At 41.3% G+C, this 24,796-nt stretch overlaps 1 protein-coding gene and 1 long non-coding RNA gene across 2 annotated transcripts in view; one reads left to right on the forward strand and one right to left on the reverse strand.

The window, feature by feature from the left end:
• The window catches only part of PDE6C (phosphodiesterase 6C), a 48,345-nt gene extending 23,906 nt beyond the window's left edge, over nt 1-24,439 (forward strand). Inside the window, exons 12-22 of the mRNA XM_021699800.2 lie at nt 2,146-2,292; nt 2,532-2,639; nt 3,039-3,148; nt 9,489-9,576; nt 16,681-16,781; nt 18,598-18,705; nt 18,802-18,865; nt 21,136-21,210; nt 21,326-21,409; nt 21,790-21,946; nt 24,378-24,439. Coding sequence (XP_021555475.1) covers nt 2,146-2,292; nt 2,532-2,639; nt 3,039-3,148; nt 9,489-9,576; nt 16,681-16,781; nt 18,598-18,705; nt 18,802-18,865; nt 21,136-21,210; nt 21,326-21,409; nt 21,790-21,946; nt 24,378-24,439 — 1,104 coding nt within the window. The remainder of the gene's footprint in view (nt 1-2,145; nt 2,293-2,531; nt 2,640-3,038; nt 3,149-9,488; nt 9,577-16,680; nt 16,782-18,597; nt 18,706-18,801; nt 18,866-21,135; nt 21,211-21,325; nt 21,410-21,789; nt 21,947-24,377) is intronic.
• Nucleotides 8,845-14,411, reverse strand: LOC110589278. Its single transcript, XR_002480878.1, has 3 exons — nt 14,278-14,411; nt 12,548-12,738; nt 8,845-8,990 (listed from the first exon to the last, which is right to left on the reverse strand). It is a non-coding gene; the product is annotated as an uncharacterized LOC110589278 (long non-coding RNA).
• Nucleotides 24,440-24,796: the final 357 nt, after the last annotated feature.

The following is a 24,796-nucleotide window of genomic DNA, read 5'->3' on the forward strand; positions in this document are numbered from 1 at the left end:
GGCAGGCGCTCCCAACTGTCCTCATCATGGCTTAACTTTGTGGTTCCTGTCGAAAGGAGAAAGCTGGCCGTGGGTGCCCAGAGTTCCTACTTAGCGGATCAACCAAAAGCCTTTATTTTTTACCGACCCTCTGTACCACAGATTTTAAAACAGCTGTTCTTCAAAACCTATAATTTTTGTACTAAACTACTCTTTTATTGGCTTGACTGTTACTGCAAATGGGGCCTGGGAGTCACACTTCTGAGAACGTCTTCCTTGGTTTCCTGCTAAAATGCACATTTACACTTTAGTGTGACTGAGTCTTTAATGCATTAAAATCATTTTTACATCTTATCTTCACTCTGCAAACTGTAGGGCTGAGACAAACCTCCAGCAGGGAGTCTGTGTGGCATGGGGTACTCCCTACCACACCCCCTTAACCTTCTCCCACTCCGATTTTTAAAAGATGTGCTTATTGTCTGTCTCTTCCCACGAGAATGCATGTTTCAGGGTCAGTGACAGTGTCTGCTTTATTCATCCATAATGCCTACAACACAGATAGGAACCAATAAATGTCTGTTGAATGAATAAATGATAAATGAATGAGAGAAACAGAAGAACCTACATGAGCAAAGAAACTGGGAGGGTTTGGAGAGAGAAAGAAGGTGACAAGAAGGAGTAGCAAAGGACATAGGTGGGTCCTATGAGAAAGGGGTTTTGTGAACTGAATCTCCATTAATTCTCTGTGATGCAGGCAGATGAAATTAGCATTGCTTTTCAATTAAGACAGCAAAGACAAAAATGTTACTATTGTTATTCCCATTTCACGGATGAGAACACTGAGGCTTGTTCAGTCTGGGAGATGCAGCTAATCTGAACCCAGAACTGAAGGCTGGTCTCTTGGCTCCAAACCATTGCTTTACAGGGCGAAAAAAATCATCTCTGCCTAAAGTGACCAGTCCGAGACTAGCACGAGTGAGAAAGAATCACAGGGTTCTGGGAGCCCCAGGGAAGGGAGAGAAGGAAGAGGGTGAGAGACCAACCCAGACTCAGGGCTTAAGGGATGAGAAACCATAATTTTACTTAAAACAGCCATCTACCATTTGGTATTGAAATTTGTATAAAATAGAGCATGAAATATTTCCCCTGGGAAACCTTAAACTTGCTGAGGGACGTGGCCTTAGCACGGTGTAAAGGACTTAGGACAGGCTCAGTAAATACCCATTGGACCGAATTGCTCCTGCGTGCACATCTGGTGAGCCCGCAAAGCTCTTGCTAGCTTCTCCCTCCTGGAGTTTTCTCTCTTCCCCTGCGATGGTCTCCTCCCTGCCTTCCACCAAATCAGCTGAATCCACATCCTTCCAGAATCTCTCTTACTCTAATTCCCCCTCCAGCCTGCCTTCAATTTCTCCCCCCAGCCCTGGGCCCTGGATGTTATGCTCTGTGAGTATTCTAAGTTCTCACCTTTCAATGATCTATAGTTTAGAACCATTTCAATAAGCTAAGTTCCCTAAGGGCGAGATCACATTTTTATTTCCCTGGCTATGTCAATCGTCATATGCCGAGTTCACTGTTTTATCCACAGTCCTCGATCCTAACAAGGTGTGGGGTGAATGAGGCGTCATTCATTCCATAGACATTTCCCAAGCACCTCCCGGGCACAGGCCCCGTGGACGCTGGGAGCCATGGCAAATAAGACACCTCGATCCCACGTGGCGGAGCCCACAGTCCACCGAGCAGGTAAAGAACAGGATACGAATGAATTAAGTGATCATTTACTGTTTCCTGAGTATTTCTGGAAGAGGAGAAAAGAGAAGCTGGGTACTGAAAATGGGCTGGGCTGTTGCAACGAAACATTTTCTTTAGCATCAGCGACAGAAAACAGCCACTGGGGATGGATTCGGAATTGAATTCCATCGCCCAGGAAGTTTCTTAATACAGCTGAGTCTCAGTGTCACCCTCTGGAAACTGGGGACGGTGGTGCAGGCTTGTTGTGAGGATCACACACGTCCCTCGCATGGCCCTGGGGCCCGGCACACAGAGGCTCGGGGGATTGCACGTGGTCCCCTTTCATGCTCATTCTGCTTTACGCCCCATGTAGAATAGAGGAGAGCTGAGGGGGTGAAGAGGCATGTAATCCGAAGCAGCCTGTCCTTGTCTCCACAGAAGGAGGACCTGCCGGACCCGCAGGCGGTGGACCTTTACGAATTCCGCTTCAGCGACTTCCCCATCACAGAGCACGAACTGATTAAGTGTGGGCTGCGGCTGTTTTTTGAAATCAATGTGGTGGAGAAATTCAAAGTACCCGTCGAGGTCAGACAGTGTTTAATTAAAAGTATTGTGAGATACTGGTGCTGCCCCCGCCTGTGTTTCCCGTGGTTCAAAAGATTAACTTCCGTTTGGGTTTTCAATGATTATTAACTTTGTAAATATATCAGCTTAAACCCTGTAAACAGGACCAGCCTATCTTCTTAGATAAGATGGTCACAGACCTTCTAACCTTTAGAATTCAATTCCAAAGTCTGAACGGAGCTGTCTTGTTTGGGCGGCAGGTTCTGACCAGGTGGATGTACACGGTGAGGAAAGGGTACCGCTCCATCACCTACCATAACTGGAGGCACGGCTTCAATGTGGGGCAGACCATGTTCACTCTGCTCATGGTAGGTAACAGAGAGCTGCAAACCACGGGAAACCTGCACGCTTCCCTCGCGAGCGTGATGACAAGTGGACAAGGTCCATCGTTTTAGATCAGTAATTTTGGATCCTATAAACCCCAAACTCCCCTGTAGATGATGCCAGAGAACACGGGTATCCCTGGGCACGTGGCTGGATTAGCCCGTAGCGTTCACACACTTACCTCCTTAAAGGAAACGTCAGGTACCTGCTGGGTTTTGTAATTGCCAGGAATGAGCTGCAATACCCAAGATGTAAAGCCAATTTGCTCTAAAAACACAGCAGGTCATCTTCTCCTTTGCAGGCAGGCCTCAGTGCACCTGCTCAGAGGTGTATTCATCTAAGTAAATATATATATATATATATATATATATATTTTTTTTTAGACAGGGAGACTAAAGAAATACTATACGGATCTTGAAGCCTTCGCCATGCTCGCTGCTGCCTTCTGCCATGACATTGACCACAGAGGCACCAATAATTTGTATCAGATGAAGTAAGTGACATGTCCTGGTGACGCTTGAAGGCACCGTGGGGGAGAAGAGAACCTGTTTCTGTCTCTTAGCCTTGTCAGCTCTTCTTTATCACGTTTAGGAAACTCAGGGCCACGATCTGTTCCCTCAGAGACTCAGCCCTCATGATAAATGTCTGCTCTTTCTCCCTGGATGCTTGCCGCCCACAGCCCCCTTCCCCCGTGGTTTTCATTTCCAGACGCACCCTGCCTTATTTGTAAATGCCTTCACTCCTCCTTTCGCCAATGTGGTTAGTCAGAGTATGGAGTTCATATATGAAAGTGCACCAGCCTTGGGCTTACACGCGTACCCCGCCGTGGAACCCCAACCCCAGCTCAAGCCAGAGGGCGTTCCTTCCTGGGCTCACTCCCCTTCCCTCCCCTGGTTCCTCTGTGGCTCCTGAGCTTTCCGGCAGCTGGCCTGGCATCTTATCTTCACGGCCGCCTTCCCCTCCTGCCCCAACCGAGGGCAACAACGAGGGCGCGCGTTCCCAGCTCAGATAGATGTGGGCTCCCTGGGTTCACAAGTTGTAAGCCTCGACTTCCTCATCTGGAAAGTAAGCATTGTAACAATGATACCTAACAAGTAAGATAGTTGTAAAGATTAAATGAGATCAGGCATATAAAGTATTCGGCTCATGGTAGCCTCTGGGCAGTAAATAAATACTAAGTATTATTATGATGTCACTGACACTCTTCAAAATTCATCAGCAATGCCGGTGGCCAGCTGAGCTCCTTGATCATGGCTTTTAAGCTGCTCTGTCTGACTTAGACACACTGTATCCTCATCTCTGACACACCACCTACCCCTCTGCAGAGGCACCAGGCATTTTAGAGAGAACAAGCTCGGAAGTCTGGGTTTGTGGGGTCCAGCCACTTCCTGGTTGGGGAGCTTGGGCAAGTCACTTGGTCTATTTGAGATTCTGTTTGTGAACCACAGAAGGGGCAGGATATCCCACCCCTCAAAGACTGTTGCGGGAATCAAATGAAATTTGATCTGAAACCACATAGTAGGTGCTCAAGAACAATCTCCTCAGTGAATGAAAAGCGCCTTGCAAGTGGTGACTTCTCACCTTCAGCAACTCTAGCTATGGGGCTTTGTCTTGAAGAGAGGATTGGCACCATGGCCTCGGGCAACGGACGGCTTCCTCTCCGGAGATTCGGGCGCGCCCCCCTCCTCACTCCTGCACGCCAGGCTCCTGACAGTGCTGGGTTCCCTCCCTCTCCTCTGCTCACCAGTGCAGGAGCCACCTCGGCTCCGAGGCAGCTCCCAGTCCTGCCCCACGCTAAGAACTTGGCACTCATCGCCTCCTTGAGGCCTCGCGGCACTCCCGCCTGGGAGCAACTGTCACCTCCCTCTTTTACTGAGGAAGAAACAAGCTCAGAAAGGCCAAGTCCAACTTGCCAGACTGGATGTGGCATCTGGCCTCCAGGAAGGACGCAGCGACCTCTGAGGTCTCTGCTTTGGCGGGGCACGTGGGGTCCGGGCGGGTCCCCCCTCCATCAGCTGAACGTCTCCCGCCATTTCTCTCTCTGAGAATATGTGGCCGTGGAAGGACTGCGACCCGTGTGCGGGTTTCCCTGCCGCGGGCACGTCAGCACGGGTATCCTTGGTTCTGGCAGCTCGACTGCGCCACCGTGATCACACAGTCTTGCTGCACGCTGTCCTTCAGTAGTGATGCTGGCTGAGGCTGTTCACATCCCTGTTGTTCTGGAAGAACTGCTCAGGAGTCCACAGAGATATGGAGACAGGACATTGGCAAAAGCAGTTCATGAAAAGGTTGAATGAAACACGATTACTATTCCCATATCGATGGTGACAAATCAGGTCGCCATGGAGGGTGACGTGAAGCAGCCGGGGACACAGATGACTCTGCTTCCTGGCTGGACCTTGTGCCCGTGGTCCGATTTCTTGTCTCCGAAATGTCTGGCCCCCTTGGTTCTGGTTTCCACCCTCGTCAGCCAGCCTTAGCCCACCCTCTGACAATGCCTTAAAAACCTTGCGGTTTTCAGATGTCTCTTGTTCCCTCCGGCTCTCCTGTTCCCTTTGTTCCTTTCACTTTGCCAGCCAGTTTGTTTTCTGCTTCACTCGTGTCTAAGCTTACTGATTCCTTCGTTCCTTTCACCCCCTCTTCTTGTTTAAGTTTTCAGCCCTCTTGTCTTTCTGCCTCTTTACTCTCCTCCATCTTGTCCCCAAAGAAACGCCGTTACCGGGACAAAAATATGAGGAATGTTAGAATTTATCCCATCCCCCATCCAACGCAGGCCTCTCCTTGACTGCCTCCCTCCCAATGTCCTCGAGTCCACATCCGGTTTTTTCCCATAATGGCCCACAGGCCACACCGCTCTTCTCTTAGGTGATTCTGATGGTTGGATGTTCTTCATGATACTGAACTGAAATTGGTCTCCCAATCACATCTGTTTGTCCCATTCAGGTCTCTCTCTGGAGCTGCTAGAATATGTATAATTTCTCAACCACAGGCCATTCCTTCATATTAAAGAGAATTATCTCTTCTCCCCCCTCCTTTCCTGGTTGCACACACCCAGTTGTTTAAACCATTTTATATGTAAGTTTCCACACATGTCATTTTATCTGCTATTCTTCTGTGAATCCAGTCTAGTGTTTTTATGTCATTCTTTAAATGCGGGTTTATGTCATTCTTTAAATGCGGGTTTAACACAATAATCCAGACAGGATCTGAAGTGGTTTATATTTCATCTTAATTAAATTTCATCTTCTTGATTCTTCATTTCACTCTTAATTGAAATCGCCATTTGTCACACTCTGTCAGCCAATGGATTTGTTATTTTTTCCAGTTTTTTATCATTGGAAAATTAGTCATGATTTCCATTAATATTCATTCAAGTCACTGATAAAAATTATGCATCAGAACAAGAGCAAGGGCAAAATTTTGGGGCCCAGGGTTTCCAGCCTGGAAACCTACTCCCAGGGTTGAAGACAGTCAATTAAGCACACTCACTGGGCTCTGCCGCCCAGCTGTGTGAGTGGATACACTCACTATTCCAGCACCTACTGCAGGTATCCTGAGGTGTCCTGTCAACTGCTTCGCTGAAATCCAGACACAGAGGGTCCATGGCCTTCCACTCCCACCAACCCTGTCACAGAAGTGTCCATAACATCAACCTGGGCTCATGTTCTCCTTCTAAACCTTCTCTGGGATTTCCTAATGATTATTCTGTAAGTGCTCACAAACTCCAAAATAGTTTAAACTGTTTCAGAGATAAAAGTCAATCTTCCTGTTCTGTCATCTACAGATTGTGTCATTTTCTGCTTCTTAAATTTTAGGATAAAATTTACTTGTATCCAGTCTTCAGTCATCTCCTCCACCACCTCAAAATTCTCCAGGGAATACTGACAGTGGTGGCCCTCCCCCCTCCACTATAATCCTCAGATTTCTTCAGGAAGTTGGGATGTTACTCATCTACCTTAAAAGAACCCCTTAGCACTTTCTTACCAACACTTGCCCTTGTTGTAGTCTTAATTTCCAAAAATCATTCTTGAAAAGACCAGGAAAACTGGTAGGTTGGCTAGTCAAGTCACACCATGATCTCTGTTGCTTGAGTTTCTCTCCTTTGGTTATTTTTCTCCCGGGACAGTCACACAGTCTAAACTAGCTATTTTCCATACTTCAAGCTTACTGTTGCCAGACTTCCAAAATTCAGAGAATTATTGATGGGTGGTGTGATTTAAAGATTTTATTTATTTATTTATTTATTTGACAGAGAGAGAGAGAGACAGCGAGAGAGGGAACACAAGCAGGGGGAGTGGGAGAGGGAGAAGCAGGCTTCCCGCGGAGCAGGGAGCCCGACGCAGGGCTCAATCTCAGGACCCTGGGATCATGACCTGAGCCGAAGGCAGACGTTTAACGACTGAGCCACCCAGCCACCCCGATGGGTGGTGTGATTTAAAAAAATATTTTTTCTCAGTATCCCATGGGAACTTTTAATAACATCTCTGAAATTTACTTTAAAAATATCTTGCCAAATTCATTTTCTCTCCAAATATGTCTATATATATGTGTGTGTGTCTGTGTATGTATATAAATTAGTTCTTTTTCTTTTTACTGAACCATCTGTGAGTCATGCAGACATCATGACATTTTACCCCAAAATGTTTCAGCATGTATCTCCTAAGAATAAGGGAGACATTTGCCCATAGAAACACAACATGATGATCACCCTGAGGAAATTTAACATTAGTACAATACTATTATCCAATATAGAATGTTTATTCAAATGATTCCAATTTTCCCAATAATGTCCTTTATAGCTTTTTATCCCCTCTGATTCAGGATCTAATCAAGGATCACCCCTTGTGTTTGGTTGTCCAGTATTTTTAATCTCTTTGATCTGGAATAGCTCCTCAACCTTCTTGTGTCTTTCTGAATATTGCCATTTTTGAGTCTAGGCCAGTTCTGGTGCAGGAAAGCCCTCAATTTGGGTTTTCCCAGTGGTTTCCTGATTACCAGACTCAGGGTAAACATTTTTGGTGGGAATTCAACATGGATGATGCCCTTCTCAGCACATCAGGAGGCCCATGATAGCAATTTGTCCCATTATTTATGAGGTTTAGTTAAATTATTTATGGGCAATATCCAGGAGATCTCTTTATGTAAAGGTACATTTTCTCCTTTGTATTAATAAGTAATTGGAGAGGTGTTATTCTGAGACTGGGTGTATCGCTAACTCCCCAGAAATCTTTCTTTATTTTAAACCCAAAGGAATTAAAGACACCATTCTTTTCTGACTGGAATCGAGCTTTAATTAATTTTTTAAATCTCCAGCACTGACACAGAGGAGGTATTTAAATATGGGCTAAAATTATGATCAATTATCATATTGCTCAGACACAGTCTGATTGTTCCCTAACTAGTGCATGTGGGTTACCAGACTTGTTAGTGACCTGTTACTATCTCCTCTACTCCCTAAAGTTCTGTTCTTTCTGAAATAAGATGAAACTTCTCTACTAAGGCTGCCTCCCCTATCTCTGATTTCTTCCTTTCTTAAAATTATTTAGGGGCGCCTGGGTGGCTCAGTCATTAAGCGTCTGCCTTCGGCTCAGGTCATGATCCCAGAGTCCTGGGATCAAGCCCCGCATCGGGCTCCCTGCTCGGCGGAAAGCCTGCTTCTCCCTCTCCCACTCCCCCTGCTTGTGTTCCCTCTCTCCCTGTGTCTCTCTCTGTCAAATAAATAAATTAAAAAAAAATTATTTATTCGTTCCATATTTCTATAACAAAGTCTTCACATTACCTGTGTAAGCCTTTGGCCTCAGCCTCTCTCCATCACTTCCTCTCTCTCCCTGTTATTTTCGAGGGTTTCCCCTTCCTCAAACAGAAAGACTTGAAGGAAGACAGGGCACCCAAGACTGCAGTCCCCTCTTATAGAAAGCTGTGACCTAACCATTAACAAATGGGAATTTTAACTTTAAAATTGATATCCCTGTCCTGAAGGAGGAAAGAAATGATCACTTTATAATCATTTTTATTTTGGTTCCTGGAAATTCTTTTTTTTAAAGATTTTATTTATTCATTTGAGAGAGAGAGTGAGAGAGAGCTTGAGAGTGGGGGGAGGGGGAGAGGGAGAAGCAGGCTCCCCACTGAGCAGGGAGGCTGATGCGGGGCTCGATCCCAGGACCCTGAGATCATGCCCTGAGCCGAAGGCAGATGCTTAGCTGACTGAGCCACACAGGTGCCCCAGTTCCTGGAAATTCTTAATAAACATTTTCCATGCAAATGATCTGTGGGCCTTCAACAGGTTTGTTTCATGTTCTGAGAGTCACAGGCCAGTGCCGTAAGCTCCAGGAAACCTAAAGATTTTAAAGATGCAGGGGATGAACCAAACTTCCTAATTTAAATAATTCAGTCATTTTATGCATTCAACAAATTAGTTTTTTTTTTAGAGTTTTTTTAAAGAGCGTATTCTTGGGCGCCTGGGTGGCTCAGTTGGTTAAGCGACTGCCTTCAGCTCAGGTCATGATCCCAGGGTCCTGGGATCGAGTCCCGCATCGGGCTCCCTGCTCTGCGGGGAGCCTGCTTCTCCCTCTCCCACTCCCCCTGCTTGTGTTCCCTCTCTCGCTGTGTCTCTCTCTGTCAAATAAATAAATAAAATCTTTTAAAAAAAATAAATAAAGAGCGTATTCTCATGTTCTAAATCTAAAACATCAGTCCCAATGTGTTACTTTCGATCATTTCATAGTCATTAGAGGAGAGGGAGAAGGAAGAAATGGAAAACGTCCTCAGAGAGTAAAGACTCTATACTGTAATCTCTAAGCAGCTAAACTTATGGCATATCCTCTTCCTCCTAGATCCACGTCTCCATTAGCAAAGCTTCATGGATCTTCCATTCTGGAGAGGCACCACCTGGAGTACAGTAAGACTCTCCTGCAGGATGAGGTACATGAGCCTTTCTCCAGGGCAGCTCAGAAGCTCTGGATCAAAGCAATAACCCAAGAAAATGCTTAGAAAGAGGATGGCCTTGAGTTATGGCAGTTGACAGTCTATATCCTTATTGAAGTCAGTTGCTAGAAATGGCTATCTTGCAAGTGTTTTGAACAACCAGTTTGGAAGGAGCGGAGATAGAAAAGAGCCAGGGAAAGACAAAATCTCTGTGGGTCCGTGGAGAAAGAATAAAAAGTTTATGTGGATGTGAGAGGGCCCTGTGCATCCTAAGGTGTATATATATACATATATATATATATGGAAAGGGGAAAGGAGGCTAGATAGCCAATGATTTTCTTATTCATGGGGCATGCCCTGTGAGGCTTTGTATCTTTGAGGAAGTCAAGCTTTGGTAGCGGGGGTAAGCATGAAATCAGCATATAAGACAGAAACAGACAACTGCCATCAGAGAGGCACTGGTAATGCTCTGAGATTCTAGAAGGAGATCCCACATTTAGGAGTAGGCAGGGCATAGGGGAGCAGAGGGGTGGGATCAGGGACAGCTTTGTGCAGGAAGCTTGGTCTTGAATTCACTTTGATTTGCACATGTCATGTACTACTAACATTCCATAGGAGGCCGTCATTCTTCCTTTTATGAATTTTATTTAAGGGTATATAGGCTTGTGGAAAAGTTGTGGATATGTAATATAGTTATACTTTAAAAAAATCTCTTGAGAAGGTTCCAAACCAAAACTGATTAAAACGAGTCCTTATTAGATGGAGGGAAACACTTGTCATAGCAGAGAACTTGTTGAGAATCACACATGCTCAGTTGGGAGAAATAAGCCCTCCGGGGGGGTGGAGCTTTTTTCAGTTTCTGTAACAATCTTTTATTAAAGGCTCAGGGAAGGAACATACAGAAATATGCTCAAGTCTAGAGATAACACTAAATTCTCCCAAATAATGTAAAGAAAGCCAAGTGGGGAAACTTGTAAGGCAGAGTAACCAAGCAGAAAGGTAGAAAAAGAAAAAAAAAAAAAAAACTTGAGTGTTTTTAATAGCCTGTGATTGATGCCGCACCCAGACAGGGGGACCCAGACCGAATGCATCAGAATTCACGGGGCGGGGGCGTACAGAATGTTAAAAACAGTTCCTGGGCTTCATTTTGCACTTACTGATGGGGCTTTCTGGGATTCTGGCCGAGGAATTTGCATTTTTAGTTTTTTTTTTTTAAGATTTTATTTATTTGAGACAGAGAGAGACATAGAGCCAGCAAGAGCATGAGTGGGGGGTGGTGGGGAGGCAGAAGGAGAGGGAGAAGCAGAATCCCCGCTGAGCAGGGAGCCTGATGCAGGGCTCGATCCCAGGACCCTGAGATCATGAGGCCTGAGCCAAAGGCAGACGCTTAACCCACTGAGCCACCTAGGCGCCTCATGCATTTTTAATGAGAATGATAATTCTGGTGTAAAGCCAGAACCTCTCCCTGCAGTAGCGTTTATAACATAAAAATGATGATATTATTTGTTCTATGAAAATTAAAAGGAATAGAATTGAAAGTAATTCAGGAAGACAAGAATAAATTGCTGTTACTAATTTGTTATGAGTCTTTGTTGGGACAATCTTATATTTTTGAGCAAGAATTTTCTCTACTTTTTATAATCAGTGGTGTCACTGATTATGTGACACCACAAGCAGGTAGTGTCGAATATAAATTATTATTTAATTTTACATGTTCCTACTAAAGCAAAATATATTTTAAGAACTTCAGCCAAGGGGACCCTGGGTGGCTCAGTCGGTTAAGCGTCTGCCTTTGGCTCGGGTCATGATCTCAGGGTCCTGGGCTCGAGCCCACATTGGGCTCCCTGCTCAGTGGGGAGTCTGCTTCTTCCTCTGACTACAGCTCCCCCTGCTTCTGCTCTCTCTCTCTCTGTCAAATAAATAAATAAAATCTTAAAAAAAAAAAAAAAGAACTTCAACCAAGTGTTTAAATGCTTAACATTTGGGGGGGGGTAGGAGGGTGGGGGTGGGGTGGGGGTCCTCGTATCTCATACGGTTTTCTGGAATTTAAAGGTTTATAATAGACTTATTGTTTTCCATCTCTTTTAATGTTATTTACTCTGGAGTCTGAAACTGGTTTTGATGGCTATATAAAGGCTTATTATTCTTTCTAAAAAGTCATACTACATCTCAGTAATCCATACCACCTTGGCAAGGACCTGTCTACAATGCTATCCAACCTGCTAACTGCAAACTTACAAGGCCTGTAAATAGAGTCGCTAGGCAATGCAATCACAGAGCTTTTTATGAGCAGGCAAATGGAATGCTAAGAAAAATGAAATTTTTAGCCATCAGATGTTCTTTTTACACTTTTGGGAGACAGTATTGTTGTTTCATTTACTTTTTTGTATAAAGAAAATATTTGCATTAAAAGCATTTAAATAAGGGCATCCTCATGATTTATATAACAATTTTGACATTTAGTGGTCATTACTCAGCCATTTTGTTTTGCATATTATGAGGCTTTGAATTAAAATGTCCTTATGTCCTAGTAGAGTGGGATTCACAGTTCTGAGGATTAAGAAACACCCGTATTCCAAACCAGACAGAAGTCCACTCTTTCACCTGAGTCAACAGGTGGAAAACTTGCTAGTCAAATTTGTAAGAGTATAAACTTTAATGCCATCATGTATTGTAGAAACAACAAAATGAATTGCTCAGCTTAACAGAACCCTGTTATTATTCAAAACACTTCCTTACAGAGTTTATGATAATTCTATTTATGCTTTTCCATACCAACTTCATCCTATACAAAGGAGTGAAGAAGCAATGAAATATCCTGTGTATGGTCCCATCGAGCCATGAACACGTTGGCAATGTCTTCTGATGGGTATTGCAGGTACCACACTGAAGGCTGGAACAGCCTGTACTTTCTCCAGCCTCACCTCACCTGAAAGCCCTACTCAGGATGTATTGGAGTCATTCCTACCTATTTTGGTGTACTGTTCAGAATTGATATGTTTACTGCCATTTTAATAGGAGAGGAGAACAAACATAGACTCTTTCTGTGGGCTAGGGAGAGCAGCTGAGCACGCCTGGGCCCTGCTGGAGTCAGCTGGGAAACGGGCCTCCTCTCATGCTCTGGGCCACCTGTGCCCACCTTAGGTTTTCAGCACAGTCCTTGAGAAGACAAATGGAATATTACATACATGTTTTTAAAATCAATGACTCCATAGTGGTTGTAAAAATTACACTTGCAAATATAAAAACTCAGCGACAGGGGAAAACTAAAAAACAAATATAAAAAAAATATTTCAAATACTATCACTCAAAAAATTGCTATTTCAGTACCACCTGATGAACTTCTTGTGGCCACCTGTGAGTATACAGGCAGAATGGAAACAATTTTAGAAAAATGGGATCATACTATCCAAGCTTTTTTTTAAAAAGTCAGTTATGTTTTTAAAATCACCTTATTAAAGTATAATATGTGTACAATAAACTGCACCCCTTCAATGTGTATAATTTTGAGTTTATATAATTTTATACACCTAAGAAACCACCACCACAATCAAGATATAGAACATTTCTGTCACCCCAAACCATTCCTCATGCCCCTTTGCAGTGCGTACCTCTCTGCTCCCAGCCCTAGACAACTGTTGAAATGCTTTCAGTCACTATAAATTAGTTTAGATTTTTGTAGATTTTATGTAAATGCAATTACACAAGTACTCTTTTGTGCTGGCTTCTTTCATACAAAGCAATAATTTTGAGATGTGTCTGCGTTGTATATATCAGTGATTCATTCCTTTTCATTGCTGATTAGTTTTCCATTTATCTTTATGTAATTCTATTTGAATTTAATAGAAGAAACATTTTGGAAATGGAAGGAATTGCAGAGCTTTAGACACTGTGTCTTTAAGCAAGAGCTACTAGCTCTTAAAGAGCTCTCTACAATGAACAAATGAGAAATTGTGAAAAACTATAGCTCAGCATTTAGAATTTTGATATTTTTAGCCTATATGTATTAACTTTATACTATCTATTAACTCACTATAAAACATGAAGCAATGAAAATACTTCTGCTTCTTCCCACATCTTCGTCTGTTTTGTAAGGTGTTTATTATCATTAGCATTTTTTTACCATTATCAGTATTTATAAAATTCACATGTTGCTCGATAATTTCCACACACTTACATACAACACAGGTACTCATCAGGACAAGCGCACTCCTTAATCCCCATCCCCTATTTCCCCCGCGCCCCCACCCTTCCCCCTCCAGTAACCACTGGTTTGCTCTCTGTAGTTAAGTCTGTTTCTTGGTTTGCCTCTCTCTCTCTTCTTTTCCCCCATGATCATTTGTTTTGTTTCTTAAATTCCACATACGAGTGAAATCATATGGCATTTGTCTTTCTCTGACTTATTTCACTTAGCATAATACTCTCTAGCTCCAACACAATTGCTTATTCTTTTCTTTTTTTTTTTTAAGATTTTATTTATTTATTGCGAGAGAGAATGAGAGACAGAGAGCAGGAGAGGGAGGAGGGTCAGAGGGAGAAGCAGGCTCCCTGCCGAGCAGGGAGCCCGATACGGGACTCGATCCCGGGACTCCAGGATCATGACCTGAGCCGAAGGCAGTCGCTTAACCAACTGAGCCACCCAGGCGCCCCCACAATTGCTTATTCTTAATTCTACTTTTAAATGGGCCCAATACTTACAATCAATCCTTTTACTCTGGCTTCTCCATTCCTCTGTATTTTATTTTGACTCACATGTTGATTGGCTAGGTTTTTGTTAAATGGTAGTTTTTCCAAGAGAGGTTAAACTAAGTACATGCTTAAGAATACCTGTTTGTTACATTTGTTTTTGAAGATCAGTTTGGCGGGACATAAAGGTCTTGCGTCACGCTTTTTCTCAGAAATTGGAGGACATTGCTTCACTGTCTTTTGGCATTTAAGTATTGCCCTGAAGAGCTGTATATGGCTAATCTTTTTGTCTTACATGTGACTTGCTTTTTCTGCATAGATGTTCATCTGATACTTAATTCTTCATATTTTATTTATTTATTTTTTAAAGATTTTATTTTTTGATTTGACAGAGACAGACATAGCAGGAACGGGAGCACAAGCAGGGGGAGTGGGAGAGGGAGAAGCAGGCTTCCCGCCGAGCAGAAAGCCCAATGCGGGGCTCCATCACAGGACGCTGGGATCATGACCTGAGCCGAAGGCAGATGCTTAACAACTGAGCCACCCGGGCGCCCCAATTCTTCATATTTTAGTAACGTCATCTGGATGTCTTGGTGTTGATCATCTTGTATTAATTTCTTCCTGCTCTAATCACTTGGCTCTGCCTTAGCTTACTAAAAAAAAAAAAAAAAAGCAAAAAAGCATGTGTGTATATATGTTTATTAACTCAATTTGTTCCCAAAAATTTTATTGGAGCTTCCAAAAATACAAAAACAAGGGTGGGAGGGGGTTAAAGAAAAAGAAATAGGACTACTGGAAAAATAAAATGAAGATAAATTATAGTAAAGTCCCAAAATGTATACAGCGAAAGGTATAAGACATGGGCCCCAAATCTGGTCAAGGGCTTTCTAGCCACTAATATAAAACAGAAGCAGGATCTTTTATATGAATCTATATCCATAGGTTATAAAGAAACTACTTAGAAGCTCTTCTTTTAAGATCCTTAGATATGAAAGAAAAGAGAAAATAAAAAGTATATAGAATTAAGACAGGGTTTTTTCAATTAGAAGATTTGTCCATGTTTTTAGATGAAAGTGAAAATGAGTGAGAAGGGGCACCTGGGTGGCTCAGTTGGTTAAGCATCTGCCTTTGGCTCAGGTCATGATCCCAGAGTCCTGGGATCAAGGCCCAGGTCTTCGGGCTCCCTGCTCAGCAGGGAGCCTGCTTCTCTCTCTCCCTCTGCCCCTGCTTGTGTTCCCTCTCTCACTGTGTCTCTCTCTGTCAAATAAATAAATAAAATCTTTAAAAAGAAATGAGAAAAAAAGATAAGAATGTGATTCAGGTCTACATATGTATTTTATAACCGTCAACTTCATTTGGCAAAACCACTATACATCTGTCCTTTGGCCTGTATGCCTAAAATGATTTATTTGGAATATGAGACCTTTTGCAAAATGATACATATTGTTACAGTACTATTAACTAGGTGTAGTTTGTTGTTTAAAATGATGTAATCATCAAGGGACCCCTGGGTGGCTCAGTTAGTTAAGTGTCTGCCTTCAGCTCAGGTCATGATCCCAGGATCCTGGGATCGAGCCCCGCATCGGGCTCCCTGCTCAGCAGGGGAGCCTGCTTCTCCATCTGCCTGCCACTCCCCCTGCTTGTGTGTGCCCTCTCTCTCTCTCTCCCCCCATCTCTCTCTCCCTGTCTCTCTCTCTGACAAATAAATAAAATCTTAAAAATAAATAAAATAAAATAATGTACTCATCAAAATGATACATATTAGAATATGAGAGCTTTTAAAAACCACTCCCAAATTTACTCTCATTTTCTAGGACACTATGAAGCTGATCCATATATGAGGAGAGTATTAGTGGGAAACTCTTTGAAGAAAGGTCTAGTTAAGTTTTTGTAAAATATAATTGCAAGAAAACATTTTAAGAACAACTTGAGAGGATTTCATTATTTTTTTTTTGATATATACATGAGTACTAGTGTAACTTGTAGTTTCTGAAAGTTTTCCAACAACTTCTATGATTACTCTAAAATTATCTGGTGGATAATTCAGCATATCTAACAATGGGATGTACCAGATATTCTTTATTAAAACCCCTCCATTAATACAAGCAAAATTAAAATTTATTGTTATATTTATAAATGATCCTGGAGAAAACACTTTTATTTACTCCCCAAACTTATACACTGATTACAAGAATATTTGCTAAGAATATCTATTTTTATAGTTTAAATTACCTTACTCAAAGTAGAGGGGTAACTTAACCCAAGAGAGAAAGCTAAAAGCTTTCTTCCATGCTAATTATCTTTATTTTGTTAGGCATAGTTGGGTTTATTTGTTGAATCAAAGGCAAATTAATGTTTGCACTTTATTGTGATTTTTTTTAAATAGTCCCATTTATGTGAATTTTTATCTTACAGAGTTTAAATATCTTCCAGAACCTAAATAAACGCCAGTTTGAAACAGTTATTCATTTGTTTGAAGTTGCAATAATAGCAACTGACCTGGCTTTATATTTCAAGTAAGTACAGAACTCCCTTACGCTCTATGTGTTTCTGCCTTACATAAATGACCCACTGCATTCAAGTTAAAAGGCATTTCTTCACACACACATTTATTCACTTTCCTTTTGGATCATCAGTAGAATACCCTCAAGGTACCTGATAATTTCCTAGACATCTGAAAACATATTTTAAAAAACTAACCTCCTAATGTCAATTAGTTTGTTGTCTGAAGAAGTTTGAACTGAAGGATGTACAGCAAGGTTGGTGCATTGCCCAAAGAGTGATGCCACACAGCCTTAGGAGGTGATCTTGGTCCTGGGGGATTCATCATGGTCCAGGGTCTGATATTTAGAGTTGCAGGATCAGACATTTGATTTTTCTGGAACCTGGGAGCTAAAAAATCTTGGTGATACTGATGTACATTAACCAAACTCACATAATTCTGAGTTACATACAGCAGAGCACTAGCCTATTTACAATAATAATAACCAAGGAGACCAGAGACTCCAAGCTTCAATTTTCTTGTCAGTGAACTATAAAGTTGTTGGTGAAAACAGATTAGAACAAGGTGAACTAGTTATAATGTCCAACTCTTTAATGACTTAGATGGGTAGTATCAAATTGTGACTCTCTGGTCCTTCTTAATTAAAAATTTAGTTATTCTATAGTCCGAAGATGAAGACAGATACTTAGAATAACATAACTGATATCCAAACATCCATAACCCAGATTCGACAAATGCTAAGATTTTGCCACACCCATCTGAGATCTTTTTTTTTTTATGGAAAAAAAAGTAATGCAATCGAGGCATCCCGTCTCATTCCACAAAAAGCCCCTCCTTCTCCCTCACAGATACCATCATTCTGATGTTGATGTGTACTCATCCTTTCCATCCATGTTTTTATATTAAGTGTTTGAAAATTGTCCATAAATGGTATCCTACTCTACATACTTTTCTACAACTTGCTTTTTCATGTAACATTATGTTTTAAAGATTTACTTTGGTGGTATATGAAGATCCAGTTCATTAGTTTTAACTGTATATTCAACTTTATGAAGATGCCATAATGAATTCAGCTATTCTTCTACACATGGATATTTAGATCATTTCTAACTTTTCATTATTGTTGACAATGCTGTATTGTATATCCTTGTACGCATGTGAGTTTCTCTAATGTACATGCCTAGAAACGGGATTGCTATAGGGTTTGCAAATCTTCAGTCTTAATACTACATTGCAAAACTACACTCCTGAGTAGTTTTCCCAATTTAAATTCCCACCAGCAGTGTGCAAGAGTTTCTGTTATCCCGTATCTGGACTACCTTTGATCTGGGCACACTTACATCTATCTATTCACTTATTTATCTTGTCAATTTGAGTAGAGATGGTATCTTACTGATGTTCAAATTTGTATTTTTTTACCAGTGACATTGAGCATCTTTTCATGTATTTTAGGTTCTAATTCTTTGTTGGTTTTATGCATTTTTTATCATCATTTATCTCATCACAGACTGTGGCCTTTATGTTTATGTTGTTTTGTCACGTTAATTTGTCACATGTTACTTTTAGTTTTAATGTATTCAATTTTTTAATGTATTCAAACTTACCAATTCCTTTTTTCCTTTTGTGGCTTGTGGTTTTTCTGTCTTAAACCTTTTCTGTGCCAAGGTTAACAGCCATTCCCTGTTCTCTTCTCCCCTGTGACCCTTTAGATCCACTATGTGGACATCTGATGCAAAGTGGGAACATGAAATCTGAAAAGCATATATTAAAGATACTTTTTATCTCTGGTCTTACATGCTAAAATTGTTGCAAAGCTATATCTTTTTTAGGAAGAGAAGCATGTTTCAAAAAATTGTTGATGCCTGTGAAAAAATGGAAACTGAAGAAGAGGCCATCAAATATGTAACCATTGATCCAACCAAAAAGGAGATTGTCATGTAAGTAGTCAGAATTTTATTCCTCTTTTGGCAAAAAACAAAACAAAACCCTTATTTTGCATATCTTTGTTTTAACAAGTGTTGTTTTCTCCCAAGGGCAATGATGATGACTGCATGTGACTTGTCAGCTATAACCAAACCCTGGGAGGTACAAAGTCAGGCGAGTACAGTTATGTTTCCTTTTCCGTCACTTGCACAGGTACTACCTAGATCCATGTAAGAGCGAACGTGAAGATTCTGGCAATCTTGGAATTTTGTTATAGCTAGCAATTATGTGACTATATATTTTGTAAGCAATTATCTTTCATTACCCTGGAACAAACAATTGGTTTATAATTTAAAAAGAAAAATGAAACTTGAGACCTTAAGACAAAAAATGTTCCCTGTTGGATTTCTGGTAATGAAGAAAGATAACTAGCTTTCAAGAGCTCACAAGTGTCAATAAGACAATAAGTCATTTGGTTAGGCCCCAGAACAAGGCAAAGAGAAGGGAGTTTTTAACAGAGGAGATAAATTGGCACAAGACAAAGATGAATCATTAGTGCTTTCCTCTATCAAGGGTGGTTTTGCTCCTACAACCTCTTCTTCACTGTGTTATCAATAATTAAAAGGCACTGTCTATAGTAAGTTCATGTTTAAGGGTGCCTTCCCCAGTTTTTTGCCAACCTCAGGGAGTGAGAGTCAGGAGTCACCAGTTTACTATTTGATTTCTTACTAACGGGATGAAAGAAGCTTCTCTTTTTCCCTCAGTGACTTCTAGGAGAAACCCTACATGGAAGAAAGGCCAGAATTCACTGGGTTCAACTATAATTGTGGGTTGTATGAATAAAGATAGAATAATTAGAACCATTAAATTCCAAACCAAACACTTGTGCTCCTTCCACCCTGACATGCCTGTTCTTCCTCCTTGATTCTTTATCTGCACAATCACCCAGGCCAGAAACCTGGGGCCTTGCCTGAAGTTCACCTCCCTATTCCTGTCTGTCATGCTGGCTACTGCCTCAGGTCGACTTCCTCTTTCATCAGCACGATGGTGGCGGGACCCTCCTAAGGGATCCTTCTTCATCCTTAGCTACCCAGCCCTCCTCTGAGCTGCTGCTGGGATTATTTATAGATAGAGCTCTGCTCAGCCACTCCTCTCCTTCTAAACTCCCCACGGCCAGAGGTTTCCAAGCTTTCTTTTAAAAAAGAAGTAAAGTCCTCCCCACCCCACCCCCAATAAAGTTGTACAAAGACCACTTATATAAAAGAAGAAACCAATGTTACTCTAGCTGAAATCTCTCTTGGCTGGGGCTGCTAGTGCTCTTTGGTGCACTAGGGCTCCAGGAATAAGAATCACCGTTCTAGAGAATCAAACTTCCTAGCAAAGCTTATATGGCCTGTCACTACCTGTCCTTGTCCTTAACTCACACTCACCAGATTATTTCCTGGCACTCTCTCCCATTCACCATCTCTAACGCTAAGCTCTGGATGTTCAGTTTTATCTCTGCAGATAGTCTTCCCCTCCTCTTTATCTGAAAAACTACTATTCATCCTTGATGCAACATAAATGCAAGCTCCTTTATGAAACTCATCCTTACTTCCTTCTCCTCAATCCCCAGCACTTCATACTACTACTGTTATAGCCCTTACCCACATGGTTTACATGACTATCTCTACGAGACTGGAAGCATCTTAAAGAAAAAGGTCACATCTGATTCCTCCTGGCAAGCCTGGTTCATGCCAATATAAGGCAGCTAGTGGGTATTCATTAAACTTGATATTGGGTTTTTAAAAGCTATATAAATTTACCCTCAAATATCCTTACCCTGTAATCAAGTAAAGCTGTGTTCTAATCTGTGTGCATGTGTGTACATGCAGATATGCTAGAAGCTAACAGATAAGCAGGACAAGAGGAGGATGTGTGGGAAGTTTCAGAGCTTGAAGCAAAATGTAACAGAATTAAACATCCTCCCATCTCCCCTTTTTATTGTTGAGAGGTGGTGGCAATAGCAAATAGGAGATAGGTACTCCCAGAATGGGCCTAGAATGCTGAAGTGGCAAGAGAAATTTCCCCTTCCCGTTTCAATATAATCTATATTTTTCATTTTTATTTTTTTAAGATTTATTTGAGAGAGAGAGCACACGTGAGCAGGGGGAGGGGCAGAAGGAGAGGGAGAATAAGAATCTCAAGCAGACTTCCCACTGAGCGTGGAGCCCAACACGGGGCTCAAACCCACGACCCTGAGATCATGACCTGAGCCGAAATTGAGAACCGGATGCTTAACCAACTGAACCACCCAGGCGCCATCTTTTTAAAACCAAAGAGCATGGGATGTGACAGTGCCTCAAGCATTAATATGTTATCCTTAAATGTCACTCATACTAATAAAATGCAAATTCTCTATGAATGAGTGAGTTTCATGAACCAAGTCTTATTCTTATTTGCAGGTGGCACTTCTGGTTGCAAATGAATTTTGGGAACAAGGAGATCTGGAGAGGACCGTGCTGCAGCAACAGCCTATTGTAAAGACCTTGACATAAAAATGCACTATTTATTACAAATTATTGATACAAATCAGTTTCTTTTGTTCCCTGAGTCTTAGAAAACTATCCTTAAAGAATTTATTTCTCTTTCTAGCCTATGATGGACAGAAACAAAAAAGATGAACTACCCAAACTTCAAGTTGGATTTATTGATTTTGTCTGTACTTTCGTATATAAGGTAAGTAAACAAATTGAGTGAAATATATAATCATCTGGGGATGAGGCTTTTTCTTTCAAAGTGTTACCAAATTCAGAAGTCACCCACATGGAAAGCCATTAGGGGTATACTTGTTTCTCCAAAGTAGCTTGAGGAATTACCCTAATTTCATTCAGGGGTGGAAGAAAAACTAGAATTCAGACATGAGCACATTGAACAGAGGAGATGTACTCAGAAAACAGCACTGTCTTTCCTGTTTCCACGGCACTGAGTTAAGCTCATCCAAGCAGCTCTGAGCACTGAGCACTGTGACAACTCCTTATAGCTCCTTCTCTGCATATGAAAAGTACTGAAAATCAACTATATGATTTAAATAGCTTCTGACCTAAAATTCTCTCTAGGAGTTCTCACGGTTTCATAAAGAAATCACACCAATGCTGAATGGTCTTCAGAACAACAGAGTAGAATGGAAATCCCTAGCTGATGAGTATGATGCAAAGATGAAGGTGCTTGAAGAGGAGGTGAAAAAACAGGAAGAAGGAAATATGACCACAAAAGGTTAGTTAGATGGAATGTGTTTTTGCTTATTGTAAAATAGCCCGGAGTCAGGCTGAGCTTAATCTCACATGACAAAACCGTAAGTAAATGCAAACAGGAAACTTGCTTTTCAAGTAATTATAATAAGTTGATTAGTGCTTTTCAGATATCCACCCCCACTCCCAACAAGTTCTTAGGAATAATTCCAGGAGGAATTGACTGGTCCAGCTGAAGTAGGGGTTGGGGTTAGGCTTCTTCATCCACTCTAGTATGTGGCTCCTGAGTACCTCCACAGAAGACTGAGATTTTAGAAATACAAAAGCCATAGAATCAGTGGCATCAGAGTTAGGTGAGAAAACAATTTTAGTTCTAACATTACGCATTAGCTGTTTCTTTGGGCAACTTGCTTAACCTCTCTGAGCTCAATATTCTTCTCTATATAATGAGAAGATTTTACAGACCTCCAGCCTCCCTTCCAGACTTAAGGAAGCCCTACATGAAAGCAAAGCTGGCCAACCGAATGGGATGACTTGACAGTTATTCCAAGACTGACTGTGTCTCAAATGTCCCCATATAGTGGTTTTTCTTGATGAAACTTCTACTCCTGAAGTCACTGTTTGGTTTAACATTATCTTCAGAAAGCCACTGTTAAGATGCTTAGGATCAACTATGAGTTTATCAGATGACTCAGATGTTACCTTGAATTCAGAATGCTAATGTCATGACTTCCTATTTTGTCTTGAGATTCAGCACTTAAAAGGTTTTGTAAGAAATTTTTATTGTTTAACCAATAAATCTGCTCTTTCTGGAAGAGCTTTGTAAAACAAAAAACAAAAAAATACAACATTCTTTTTAGATGATTCCATTGTGTTTACTGGTATTTTAAAAAAATTCATGGAGGGAGAAAGTATTTTGCTTAAAAGGTTAAGGATGTCCTTCAACAGAATAAAAGTAGGAGTTTGACTTCTTGATAATCCATTCACCAATGTATTTATTGGGTGTCTATTCTGTACAAGGCCCTGGGTTCAGCAGGGCCTGGGGAAAGTTAGGGTCCTTACCTCACAGAGCTTACCCCCTGGTCGGGGAGCTAGACATTAAACCAATAAATGAACAATTAATTATCTATCATGAACAATTTATGTAACTATCAGAGGAAGCATGGGGAAGGCTTTCCTGAAGAAGGATGCTTATGCTAAACTCTGAACACAGGTGGCTTTGGCTAAGCCAAGAAAGGGGGAGGGGTTGGGGAAGAAGGAAGGAAAAGAATATGCACAAGTGTAAATGGGATCGACTCCTTAATTTCTCTTTCTTCTGTCTTCTTGTTGGTCTATAGGAATGCCACTGATTTCTGTGCATTGATTTTTATATCCTGCCACTTTACTGAATTCCTGTATGAGTTCTAGCAGTTTTGGGGTGGAGTCTTTTGGGTTTTCCACTTAAAGTATTGGGGTGGGGGGATGGGTTAGCCTGGTGATGGGTATTAAAGAGAGCACGTACTGAATGGAGCACTGGGTGTTATATGCAAACAATGAATCATGGAACACTACATCAAAAACTAATGATGTATGGTGATTAACATAATAAAAAAAAAGAATATGCACAAAGGCCTTGAAGTGGAAATAAGCTTGGTGCAACTGAAGAACGTAGAAACTGGTGTAGCTGGAGTCTAGAGAACAAGCAGGGCAAAATACCAGATAAAGCTGGTAAGGCAGTTAGGCCAGATAGTGCTGCCTTAAAGGCCTTGCTTGAGGATTTGTCCTCTAGAGGAGCAAGGGGAGGTCATTAAAGGGATTTAGATAGGAAAGCAATAACCTGATTTGCACTTCAAAAAGATAACAAGTCTCACTCTGCTCTCCCCGTCATGCTCAAGCTCTGTCTCTCAAATAAATAACCTTAAAAAAAAAAAAAAAGATAACAAAAGTGGTCAATTTTACAATGCAAGTGGAAAGCAAAGGTATTTCTTAGTACAATTAAATTTCATCTTTATCTCAATTTTATGATGAACAGGATATCAGGTTCTTTAAGTGGCTCCTGATACTTTCTTTTAGTATTCAGTATATCGGATATAGATCTTCTATGTTCATTTGCATAAAAATTACTTGTGAACTTTCCTCCTGCTACCCTGAGAAGTCTCTGTGAACTAAAAACATTATTTTGTATCTTCAGGCAACAAGCTTTGTGCTTGTTGGCACAAAGCAACAACTCAGATTCCCAGATTGTGCAGTTCAGTGGTTTGAGAAACAGATGTTGTTAAATGGTTAATCATTTATAAGATTGTTTAAATGTATCAACTCTGAACATTAATTCAAGTTTTAAAATGGTCAAAACCCTAGTACTTGTGTTAAAACTATTAACTAGCTATAAAGTTGATACTAACATTATGAGAGTATTAGAATAAAAACACTGTGTGTCCCCGGATTCCCAATACTACTGCTTTTCTCCTTTTTACTAGCCACAGAAGATTTAGGAGGTGGCAGTGATGACAAAAAGTCCAAAACCTGTCTCATGTTATAATCTGACTGGCTGAAATTTCAAATATTGTTTCTACTTTTGAAGAAAAACAGAAGAAACAAAAGAGCTTCAGCAAACTTCATTCAGCACACCATCAACTAACAGAGTAAGAGGATCTTTGACCACCAAAAGAAAATATATTGCTAGCCTGAAAACCCTGAAAGTAAAATAAAGTTCAACAAAAATTCAAAATATAAGATGAAAATAAGTGCATTTTTGGAGCCAAGTTGTTTTAAATTAAAAATATGCAATCCTGGGCGCCTCGGTGGCTCAGTTGGTTAAGTGACTGCCTTCGGCTCAGGTGATGATTCTGGAGTCCGGGGATCGAGTCCCGCATCAGGCTCCCTGCTCAGCGGGGGG

This window comes from Neomonachus schauinslandi, chromosome 6 (genome assembly GCF_002201575.2).
Source record: "Neomonachus schauinslandi chromosome 6, ASM220157v2, whole genome shotgun sequence".
Taxonomy (NCBI): Eukaryota; Metazoa; Chordata; class Mammalia; order Carnivora; family Phocidae; genus Neomonachus; species Neomonachus schauinslandi.